The sequence below is a fragment of the Odocoileus virginianus genome, unplaced genomic scaffold (assembly GCF_023699985.2).
Source record: "Odocoileus virginianus isolate 20LAN1187 ecotype Illinois unplaced genomic scaffold, Ovbor_1.2 Unplaced_Contig_11, whole genome shotgun sequence".
Lineage (NCBI taxonomy): Eukaryota > Metazoa > Chordata > Mammalia > Artiodactyla > Cervidae > Odocoileus > Odocoileus virginianus.
This window is the reverse complement of record NW_027224328.1, coordinates 1,217,949-1,230,185: the sequence shown is the minus strand read 5'-3', so window position 1 is coordinate 1,230,185 and position 12,237 is coordinate 1,217,949. Positions and strand designations below refer to the sequence as shown.

The 12,237-nt window shown below is 35.4% G+C and overlaps 1 protein-coding gene across 1 annotated transcript in view; it reads left to right on the top strand.

Moving 5' to 3' along the window:
• The first annotated feature begins 1,705 nt into the window (after nt 1-1,705).
• LOC110144651 (ovostatin homolog 2-like) overlaps nt 1,706-12,237 on the top strand; it is a 35,864-nt gene continuing 25,332 nt past the window's right edge. Inside the window, exons 1-8 of the mRNA XM_070464049.1 lie at nt 1,706-1,781; nt 5,206-5,317; nt 6,878-6,987; nt 7,321-7,479; nt 8,124-8,351; nt 10,285-10,339; nt 11,000-11,145; nt 11,596-11,742. Coding sequence (XP_070320150.1) covers nt 5,275-5,317; nt 6,878-6,987; nt 7,321-7,479; nt 8,124-8,351; nt 10,285-10,339; nt 11,000-11,145; nt 11,596-11,742 — 888 coding nt within the window. The 5' untranslated portion in view covers nt 1,706-1,781; nt 5,206-5,274. The remainder of the gene's footprint in view (nt 1,782-5,205; nt 5,318-6,877; nt 6,988-7,320; nt 7,480-8,123; nt 8,352-10,284; nt 10,340-10,999; nt 11,146-11,595; nt 11,743-12,237) is intronic.

The following is a 12,237-nucleotide window of genomic DNA, read 5'->3' as shown; positions in this document are numbered from 1 at the left end:
CTCCAAGGTTATTTCTGTGCAGGCTAAGAGAACATGATGAATGAATCAGTGTGTCCAGAAAATAACATCAGTGACTGAGTTGCCAACAATTAGATTGCACAATACTGCATCGTTGTTTCTTAACCATTCCCTGGGACTTAGCTTGGAACAGCCAGAGGAAACAACAACAAATTAGATTATTTTAGCAAACCACCTCAGAGATGAATTAAGCTTTAAAGAAGGAGGAAAATCGCCCACAGGCAAAAGTATTTTAATAAACTGCATTAGTATTCGCCAAAAACTTTTCAGATTATAAAAGGAGAATGTTTATTCTGACCTGTATGAAAACTTAAAACCCACATATCTTGTGGGTATATGTCAACTTGTAGGTGATAATGTGATGAGTTTTATTTCATAAATAAAAGACAATAAGAAGACGTAAATAAAATATGCTTGGGTATAACATTTGTGACCTGATTAGAGTCTTGACTCTATTTTACTTGTAATTGATAGACTTGACAGGTTATAGTGAGTTGGATTGAGTCAAAATATCAGAAGCATTAAGAATTTTTAAATAGATTAGTGGAAAGAGAAAAAACGTGGATTGTGGCCTGAGGAATATCTGAGTTTGAATTTTAATTCCATCTGTTACAATGTGGAAAAGAGAGATACTCAATCTCAATTTACTAATCCATAAAATGAGATAACATACTTACATCTCAGAATCACTAGAAAAAATAAGTGATATATGTAAACATCAATGTCCAACTATTAGAAAAAATATTATAATCAATACATTTAATAATATTCAGTTTTACTGTATACTGATTTCAGATTTGTTTTTCTAAATACTAGTAGAAGAGATCCTTAAATAAGCCAAAAGCTCAAACAATTAATGTATTTGCCTTTGAATCTTTAAAAAGCTTGTATTATAGTCTTTTGTTGTTTGGGGAGAAAATGAAATATTTATTTAATCCCACCCCAAAAGACAGACTTCCCTAGTAGCTCAGACAGTAAAGAACCCACCTGCAGTGCAGGAGACCTGGTTCAATCTCTGGATTGGGAAGATCCCATGAGGAGGGCATGGCAACCCACTCCAGTATTCTTGCCTGGAGAATCCCCATGGACAGAGGAGCCTGGCAGGCTGCAGTCCATGGGGTCGCAAAGAGTCAGACACGACTGAGCAACTAAGCACACACAGACCCCAAAAGACATACTTTTGGTCAAAGCATATCCAGTATATGCCAATCCTTTTATATTTATTGAGTGAGAAATGAGAAGTGTTATTTAAAATATTAATCAAGAAGTACTCATGATCCTGAGTAATTCGTTTTATTTATATGTATATATCTTTTGTGCTAGAGAAAGCAAGTGTTGCAAGCAATTTTTAAAATATTTTTATCAGATTAAAATATAACTTTTGAAACTCAATTTGATCATTAAGTCCAAGTCACTGAGATTTTGAATTTTACATTACTTTAAATTTGATTTAAAAAAAAAAAAAACAACTGAATCTGTCTAATTTAAATTCAGTGGAGAAGAGAATGCAAATAGATGAGCTTCCTAATTGAATTTGGTTGTTGGGTATACATAATTTAGAGATTTCACATATAACTTATTAATAAAAGACCATGAAATATGACCATGGTATTGTTCATATCACCAGTATATCTTCTCCTCCTAGGTATACCTTTGGCCAACCTGTACATGGGAAAGTCCACGTCCAGGTGTGCAGGGAATTTTTTTCCTCTGGGGCTTGTGAGAAAGACAAGAATGAAATATGTGAACAGTTTGTTGCACAGGTACAGATCATGATCTTTACTCCAAAAAAATGAATTCTTGCTCATTTTCAATATTATTCTTTCTTTGATTCCATTTATAAAACAGAATGAACAACACTATTTTCCTGATGTGGATAATTGAAATTATACATAGGTAAGGTGAAGAATGAGAAGAAAATTCAAGGTATAATTCATTCTCTAGGCCAAGTTCATTGCTCTTCACCTATATATTCATAGAAGTTTTAGAATTTGAAAGATCTTATTGCCTTTTTTGTTTATACTGTTTAGGTGACCTCTCTGACCTTGCTTTGAAGTATCATAATCTATCCTTTACATAAATGAAACCCTGATGGCACTCACCATGCCACCTAGAATTCTCTTTTTGAAAAAAGTTCACTTGCAAATAGCTGCAATTCAGAGTATCTATTTTATTACCTTAAATTTGAAGTTCACTTCTGTGGCCACCATTTGCTTTTTCAGTCTATAGCATCATAACATTAATAATCCTGGCCAACTCTTTGAGGATCACCTTTAGACTTCAAAAGTGAAATGTGTTTACACCATACAGTTTGTATTTTAATTCTGATTGTCCTAATCACACTGAATTTGGTCAACAGGAAATTACCTAAAGGCTTTTTTGTTAATATCAATATTTGGTTAATACAGACAGAAACCTATATTTTAGGTAGGGATTGCAGACTTAAAAAGACTGAATGGAATTCTTTCACATCAGAGAACATTATTCTATGGTGTGGTTATAATATAATTTTGTCAGCCATTTTACCCAAGTGATGGGGGTTTCATTCAGCTAGTGTTTTATTTTTCCCCAGTGTGAAAAATGCAACAATAAATAATCTGCTGAAACCATTTTTATGTATGAGAAGCTTTATTTATTTGAAATAGATGTCTTGGAGCAGATTTCCTGAGTCAAATTAGATAAATAGATAGGTGGATAGATATAATCATATATAGATTTCATTTTTAAAAAATATTACTGCCAGCAATATGTGAATTTAAAATGTTTTACCATTTTGGTAGACAAAAATTTAGTTTGTTTTAACCTGCATTACTAGTGAGTTTTGGGCTTCCCTGGTGGCTCAGTGGTTAAGAACCAACCTGCTAATTCAGGAGATGTGGGTTCCATCCCTGGGCAGGAAGATCCCTGGAGAAGGAAATGGCAACCCACCCCAGTATTCTTGCCTGGAAAATCCTGTGGACAGAGGAGCCTGGTGGGCTATAGACAAGAGAGTCAGACATAGATACTAATCAACAACAGCAATAACCCATGAGTTAGATCATATTTTCATATTTTCGTTATCAGTTTGGACTTCTTGTTTGAGAACTCTTAATTAGACCTGTTTTCCTGTTGCTGTGAAATGGAAACTTTCTTGTTTTATGTTGCCCTCTAACCCTCTTTCCAGAACTAGAAAAAGCCTGCACACAGCAACAAAGAACCTCCGTGCCGCAAGAAAGATCCAAAGCAGCCAAAAAAAGTACCCTCTAGTCTCTAAGCAAAATTTTTTCAGGTTTTTATTTAAATATTGACTTTGTGGTATTTTTGAAATACCAGAGCTCCTAATGTTTATGGGCTGTCAGCCTTAGAAAAAGATCTTACCTGCCATTGTATTGTACATGTAGCTATCTATTATAAAATTTTAAAAATTTATCTAATCATTATATAATTTTTATTAAGTTCTAAAATAATTTTCTTCCAGATGGATTTTCTGTGTATCCGCCTCTTGTACAATTTTGCCCTCCTAAATCATCTCATAAAAATGTTCATCTATTTTGTCAGTCTTTTACTTCTGCTTTCACTTTTTTCCTAATATTACTTTCTATTTCTGCATAATTTATTTTCATTTTCATTTTCATATTACTTTTTTCCTTAAAATTTTAGTTTATTTTATTAGTTCAAAAAATGTTAGTTGCTTCTTGTTTAAAAAAAAACACACATTCAGTGTTTTTACATTTTCATTTAATCACAACATAACAGCAAAGATTTTGGTGTAAAGTATTTGTCCCTTGACAACGGCAACATCTAGATTATTATTGATTTACTTCACGTGGTCTCTTTGACTCAGGGATGACTGAAAAATTTTTCCTCTTAATTTCAAAGCAATTAAGGTTCTTCTGATTACTTTTTATTATTTCTTTTTAATTTGTATTTTAAACGGACAAACTTGACCTTTTTTGTTGTTGATTTTATAGCTAATAGTTCAGAGCACCACATATTCTGGAATCAGAATGCCTGGTTAGCGCCACCACCTCCCAACTGTGTGACCTTGGGCAGATTATATAGCCAACCTGGGCTTCTTTCATTTATCCATATAAAGGAGATGATAATAGTGACTTGTTCATATCATGGTTCTGAGGATCAATGAATTGATATATCCCCCTAATGTTTTATATTTGAAATTAATAAACACTATATTTTAAAATAGAATTAAATCTTTATCTCTCTAATTACTCATATCACTGGTGAAAGATTATCTACAGATTTTTCTTTCATTTCACTTTATACTGGTAGCAATTTTAAAAATCTTTATTGAAATATAGTTGATTTACCATGTCATGTTAATTTCATATGTACAGCAAAGTGATTCACTTGCACACATATATATACATACATGTATTATTTCTTTTGTATTCTTCTTATACAGTCTTTTTCTTTATAGGTTATTACAACATACTGAGTATAGCTCCCTACACTATGCAGAAGGTCCTTGTTGGTTACCTAACCGTATATAAGTATTGTGTATATTGTAATCCCAAACCTCTAATTTATCCCTCCCCTCTTCCCCTTTAATAATCACAAGTTTGTTTTCTATGTCTGTGAGTCTGTTTCTGTTTCACAAATAAGTTCATTTGTATTTTTTTTTTTAGATTCCACATATAAATGAAATCATATATTCATCTTTTTTCTAACTTTTGTCACTTAGTATGATAATCTCCTGGTCCATCCATGTTGCTGAATATGGCATTATTTCTTTCTTTTTTGTGGCTGAGTAATATTTCATTGTATACATACACCGGATTTTTCCTTTTTTATATGAACAACTTACCTTGAAGTGTTTTGGTGTCACATATTTGAAGAGTGCTTCTACTCCATCTGTTCTTAATACTTCTCAAGTATTAAGGAGATTTTAATTTCTCAATCCTAAAATATTATTCAGTTCCATTTTTCATTCTTAAATTTGTTCCCATCAGTGTCTCCCGGAGAATATCCCTGAAATCTGTAAAATATGCATTACTTCCACTTTCTTTTCATTGCTGATGAAACTCCCCCCAACCTTCCTTGTTTTGTAATTCTTGATCATTTCACCAAGTTTGTGAGATGGAGCCATAGAGCAATTGAGGAAGTTATATATCTGTGCTGAAACTCCATATTTTTTTTAGAGACTTTTAAATCCCTGAACTTTTAATTATACTTTCTCTTCTTTTTCAGTTGAAAAATGGTTGTGTTTCTCAAATTATAAATACCAAAGTCTTCCAACTCTACCGTTCTGGACTCTTCATGTCATTTTATATCACCACAACTGTTACAGAAATTGGGACAGGTAATGCTCATGGTTTATGGGCAATCTGGGGCTATATGCAGCTTCCTGAGAGACATTTACTGAGTTAACAATGTTCACGAAATACAGATCAATAATTGCTCAGCATGTGGAGTACATTGCCAATAGGTCAACTTGAGCATTGCTTTTGAATAAGATTTTCCTAATAATACTTAAAATTATTAAGTAAATGCTCTATGTTTATATATGATCTGTGCCTGCATCAGTGAGACAGAGAGGCTTGACAGGTGAAAAAATTATGTATCCCTTTATAATTTTGTGTAATAATCAACTGCCAGGGCCTAGTTTTTTATTTAATGAATATTTCACAATCTACATCTGGTAGGTCAAATCTAGCTCTTTGCCTGTTTATATAAATAAAGTTATATTGGAATACAACCATATTTACTCACCTTGCATAAGACTGACAACAAAGTTGAGTAGCTGTGGCAGGGGCTTGTGAATCATGGGCTTAGAATAATAACTATCAGATCCTTTACAGAATTTTGCCAACTTCCAATTTAATACAACTGGATACATTTGCAAGGGCAAAAATTATTAGTGAAAAGTCTGCACATAGTGAGTGTACAATAAATATTTGCTTTAAAAATGAAACAGAAAAAGAGGAATGTGAGATTTAATTTGAGGTAATAAAACCAGATGCAGTTACTATTTCTTGTTACTTAAAAATGATTGCTGCTGCTGCTGCTGCTAAGTCACTTCAGTCGTGTCCCACTCTATGCTACCCCATAGACGGCAGCCTTCCAGGCTCCCCTGTCCCTGGGATTCTCCAGGCAAGAACACTGGAGTGGGTTGCCATTTCCTTCTCCAATGCATGAAAGTGAAAAGTGAAAGTGAAGTCGCTCAGTTGTGTCTGACTCTTAGCGACCCCATGGACTGCAGCCCACCAGGCTCCTCCGTCCATGGGATTTTCCAGGCAAGAGTACTGGAGTGGGGTGCCATTGCCTTCTCCTAAAAATGACTGCAAAGATATTATTTATAAACTTCTTTGTGTAAATCTACTTGGTCAATATTATAGTGGCCTTCAAATAATGGATGTTTGACATATTTATATTGTAACTTACATATACTTGCCTCTGCTTATGACGTGCTTTTTTGGTATCACAACGAATTTACTTACTTTGCTATCAGATTTTTTTTTAATCTGGAAAAAGTGTAAAAACAATTACCTTGAAGTCTAATAATGATTTTGAAAGTGAAAGCCTTATTTTTGAAATTTCTATGGTATTCTCCATCATAAGAAGAGTTCCAAGCCAGAAATCACTAGAATGATAGGAGGAAGGACATTGAATATTCTCTCCTGCTTCTGATTCAAATATTTTCATGCTAATTACATTATTCAGCTTAATGAATTATATAACCTAATAAAGAATACTCTGTAGCCTGCTCCTAGCACCCACACCTCCTTTTCAATGTAGAACAAGAATATAATTTTGTGTATATGCATTTGCACATGTACAAACAAAATCTAAGCTATTTGTTCTTCTGAAATTCTTGATCAAATGATGTATTTCCCATAACACTGCTTTTCATTTCTTGCAGGTGTGCAAATCAGCGAAAAGTCTTCTATTTTTATCACTCCAGTGCTTGGAAGTGTGAGCTTCAAGAACATGGACCCTTTCTATAGAAGAGGAATTTCTTATTTTGGAACTGTGGGTTTGAAAACAAAACGTGTTTTCATTTCATTTTCTTAGGTCATAGGTTGCCTTTTGAAAATTTCTGGATACTTTTTTCCTACTTTCATAACACATGTGTAACATGACTGCATATGATGTATTGGAAAAAGTCCTAGGCTGAAAGAAAGCAATAGATACAATTATAGATATCTCCATATTATATATTTTTTAATAGAACATCTTTCTGCCTAATGGAATTTAAGACAATTACAAATAAACAATCACATTTGCAAATAGAAAATGCTGTCTTGGTAGAAATAGGACATTTTGAATTTTAAAAATTAATGCTTGTTTTTTGTGTGTGTACAGCTTAAATTTTCCGGCCCTAATAATGTTCCGATGGTGAATAAGTTATTGCAGTTGGAGCTCAATGACAGATTGGTAGGAAACTACACTACAGATGAGAATGGTGAAGCTCAGTTTTCCATTGATACTTCCGATATATTTGATCCGGAGTTTCGTCTGAAAGTAAGACATCAGAGTGGATGAGATCCCACAGAAGAACTGAATGTTAGAAATTTTGAAGATTAGAAATCTCTTAAAAGATATCTCGCATTGAAAATACATTTTAATACACTTTAACATTTAGTGTATTTTATGTTTGTTCACTAAATGATACATAAGAATACTTATTCAAGATAACAGCCAATTACTATTATTATAAATTCTCCAATAACCAATATTTTCCTCTGAAAAAGTAGAAATAGCTCATAAAGATGATTTGGCTTCTTTCCTTTGACAATTTTGGACATAGATAAGAGAGATACTATGATTTCTCCTCTTCTGTTTAAACAGAATTTTGCATTTAAACAATTGGTTATTGTTCAAAAGTAGCTGAAAGGCATAAGGCCTAACGCTGACTTCAATGACAAAGTGAGACAAACAACTCATTGTAAGCCTGATGAAATAGACATACAACTAAGGTCACATTTTATATATGAAAAGAGGGGAGTGCTCTTATTATTTTACTGCCAGTAACAACTCTGAAACGTTAACCACAAGCTAAGATTCTTCCCTGCCCTGAAGAGATAAGAGGCTTCCTATTCTATAATGACGATCCCTGGAAGATCTTTATATCTCTACAACCCATTTGCTTTCTTTTATCTTCTCAGGCCACATATGTCAGACCCCAAAGCTGCTACCTTCCCAGCTGGTTAATTCCACAGTACATGGATGGCCTTTTCTTAGTCCAACGCTTCTACTCACGAACCAGCAGTTTCCTGATGATTGAGCCTGAACCCAAGGAGCTTAGATGCGATCAAGAGAAGATTGTTACTGTACATTACTCACTAAACAGTGAAGCATACAGGGATGATTCAAACATCAACTTCTTCTATTTGGTAAGTCTCAGTGGGTCGATTCTTGGATCTTGTCTAATTGTCCGCTTAGCCCAGTACAGCTCAGAACCTGTGCATCAGTTGGGCTATGTTAATCAGATTGAACCAAGCTTCTCCTTTTGCTGGTGAGTACCACTGGGTCCATGAAGAACAAACCCAGAAACAAATAAACACATAAAAATATCCAAGGTCATTTCAGTTTTTCCAAGGTTGAAAAACTTAATTATTTATTTATTTTAAACTTTTTCTTTTGCACTGGGGTATGGCTGATTAACAATGTTGTGATAGTTTCAGGTGAACAGTGAAGGGACTCAGCCACACATACACATGTATCCATTCTCCCCCAAATCCTTCTCCCATCCAGGCTGCCACATAACATGAGCAGAGTTTGCTATGCTATACAGTAGGTGCTTGTTGGTTATCCATTTGAAATACAGCAGTGTGTACATGTCCATACCAAACTCCCCAACTATCCCTTTCCCCTCAACATCTCCCCCTTCCAGGGCAACCATAAATTCATTCTCTAAGTCTGTGAATCTGTTCCTGGAAAAATTTATTACTCAGAGTCTGCTATTTTACACATTCCATTCTAACTCACATCAAGTATATACAGACCCTTCAGGAGAATAAAGTATTATACAGCTATCAGAGAGCAAATTAGTAGGCTGACTTTGATGAGCAATAAAAAGAATTAGCCCTTTTGGTTCTGACCCTATCCATTTTGTCTCTATAAGGCTATGGAAAGGTGAAAGGCTACAAACTTGGAAATTAGGACTCCTGACTGGAATCCCCTCTCCTATTTATTAGGCGAGCTAGTTGATCTTGGGCAGATTGTTTAAGCTCTCTAAGCCTTAACTTCCTCAGTTATATATTTGTCACTGGAAGAAAAACAAAAGACTTTCCTCCAAGGGTAAGTATTACATGTCAGGCAGTGTTATAAAGGTGCTTTTTTTTAATTAACTCATTAATCAGCCCTATGAGTGTCTTCTTTTTATAAACAACAGAACAGGGGCAGAGGTGAAATGACTTGGCTTATGTGAAATCAGTTAGTCTCAACTGTTTCAGAGCTTTATTTACAGCACCCCCCCCCCCATGGTGACTGGCATATCACTCACCAAGTTTCCAGCACATAATTAGCTCTCAGTCAACTGTGGTCACTTGCTCTGTTCCTTCCCAAGTTGTGAAAGAGTTCATTTTTCTTATTTGTTTGTAAAAACAACTTTATCTTATAGAACAGAATTATAATTAGGCCATTCATTATCTAATAATAACATGATACCTGAGAAATGGAATATTTCCTGCCATATCAGTAAACAAAGAATGTCACAGTCATCAGCAGCTGTAGCCACCATGGTTAGTGAGCTGGTGAGCCCTGAGGGAACTTGATTAAGAAAAAATACTGGGAGTTGGTGATGGACAGGGAGTCCTGGCGTGCTGCAGTCCTATGGGATTGTAAAGAGTCGGACACAACTGAGCGACTGAACTGAACTGAGCTTAGAAGCCACCAGACTACAGTCACTCACTGCAGGAAGTGAGTGAGGGAGTGAGTGAGCCCTGAGGAAACCTGAGAAATGAAAACACAGGATACTGGCCCCAGATAGCTGAGGTACATATCAAAGGAATGATTTCAGTGAGCCCAGAATCTTGCATCTTCCCATACATTGAAAAGTGCTAAATTCCTTAACTTGGGATATCTGGTTTTCATTAATTAACAATAACCTTTTGATGTACCTGAATTTTGTTGCAAAGCCCTCGCCTCCGCGGAGCAAGTCTCTCAGTTTTACTTGAAATGCTTTCTCCCGGGATTGAAGTCCTAAAATTTCCCACTGAATAAAACATAACTCTCAACTTTTAGGTTGTGAATATTTTTTTTTAAGTCCACATACCATATTATCTAACATGCTATCACATACTGTGTTTTCTTTGTTCGGCACAGGTTATGGTGAAAGGAACTATCTTCCTCAGTGGACAGAAGGAGATCAGAAGCAAAGGTGTATATAAGGCATTGATTTTTTTTTTTAAAACATGCACTCTACCTTCATTTTTCTGTCTTTTAAAGAAATGTTACAGTGATTCTAGTCAAGAAGTTAGGAAAGACACTTGGCATTACAATTTGTGGATAGAGGCCCAGGCTAGCCTGCTAAATATTTCAGTGAAAGAGATTTCAACCTGTTTCTATGATTGCCAGGCTATCAGATATAATATAGAAAAAGTGATGTCCAAAACTCAAGCATTGTTATTATCTAAACTATGCAATCTTCCTTCATATATATGCTTCCCATTCATTGATTCATTGGGGCTTCCTGGATGGCTCAGTAGTGAAGAATCCACCTGTCAATGTAGGAGATGTGGGTTCAATCCCTGTGTTGGGAAGATTCCCTGGAGGAGAAAATGGCCACCCACTCCAGCATTCTTGCCTGGAAAATCCCATGGACAGAGAAGCCGGGTGACAGTCTATGGGTCGCAAAGAGTCGGACATGACTTAGCAACTGAGAATGCACACAATTTATTGATTAATTAATTGATTTGCCTTTAAAATAAAGTCCTATTTGCTCTTTCTACCCACAAGCCATTCTCTTTTATCTAAGTGTACCCAGTGAGTCAGGAAACTTCTGGTACTCTGTCTGCTGCTCATCTCTCATATTTCACAGCCTGGAAGGGAAACATCTCCTTCCCCATCAATATCAGTGCTGATCTGGCTCCTGTGGCTGTCATGCTTGTCTACACTCTTCACCCCAGTGGGGAAATCATAGCTGACAGTGTCAAGTTCCAGGTGGAAAAATGCTTTAAAAACAAGGTGAGGTCTCTTCTATTTCTTGCATATTCTGAGTGAGAGGGGTGGGCCGTTTACTCCTTGGTGTCTCCTTGTTTTTTGGTGCTTATAACCTTTACATGGTCGTCTCACAATCAGCATTGGCACAGCTCAGTTATTAGGAGATGGATCATCAAACAGAAGGAACCACTTTTGGCAGCAGTGCCAATCCTGGGGTGGTACGAGGATTGGTGAAGGCAATGTCCCTGTGAGGATGGAGAATTAAGGGGGAGAGTGGGCAAGAGAAATAAAGATACAGAAACCTATAAAGATTTACTTGGAAAAGATCAGACATAGTCCAACTACTGGGTTGGCCAAAAAAATTTTGGGGGCTTTTCTATAAGATGCTATGGAAAACCATGAATGAAATGCTTGGCAAACTCAACATTTTCATGTAAAATAATCTTACTCATTCCTTTTCTTCCTTAATTTTAGGTTAGCATAAAGTTCTCAAAGGAGCAGGGACTACCAGGCTCCAGCACTGGTCTCCATCTTCAGGCATCCCCTGACTCGGTCTGTGCCCTCCGGGCTGTGGATAAAAGCATTCTACTGAAGTCAGAACAACAGCTGTCAGCTGAAAGTGTAAGTTCTCAGATTTCCTCAAGTCTTATGCTCCAGATGATGTTTTTATTTGAAATGGAACAGGTGAAAAATGTCAAACATTGTCTTTTTTTGTCTTTCCATGGATTGCACACTTAAATATTTTTCTTGGATGGCTCAGGACTCACAACAATAAAGAATTCTATGGATAATTATAATGGGTTAGGGATTATACAACTGTAGAAGTAACCATATATGAAAACCTAGAGTTAAATCTCAGTATCAAAAGGTGTGCTTGGACATTCTGTTATCTGTTAATAGATCTTATACTTTCATAAGCATTTCCAAACCTGCAATTTCAGAATTTTTCATCAAAGTCATCTCAGTTAAAAACTATTGGATATTTTAATTTCCCATTTTCTTTCATCTGTTTTTACTTTTTTTTTAATTGACGTATAATTGCTTTACAGTGTTATGTTAGTTTTTACTATATAACAAAATGAATCACCTATATGTATACGTATTTCCCATCCCTCT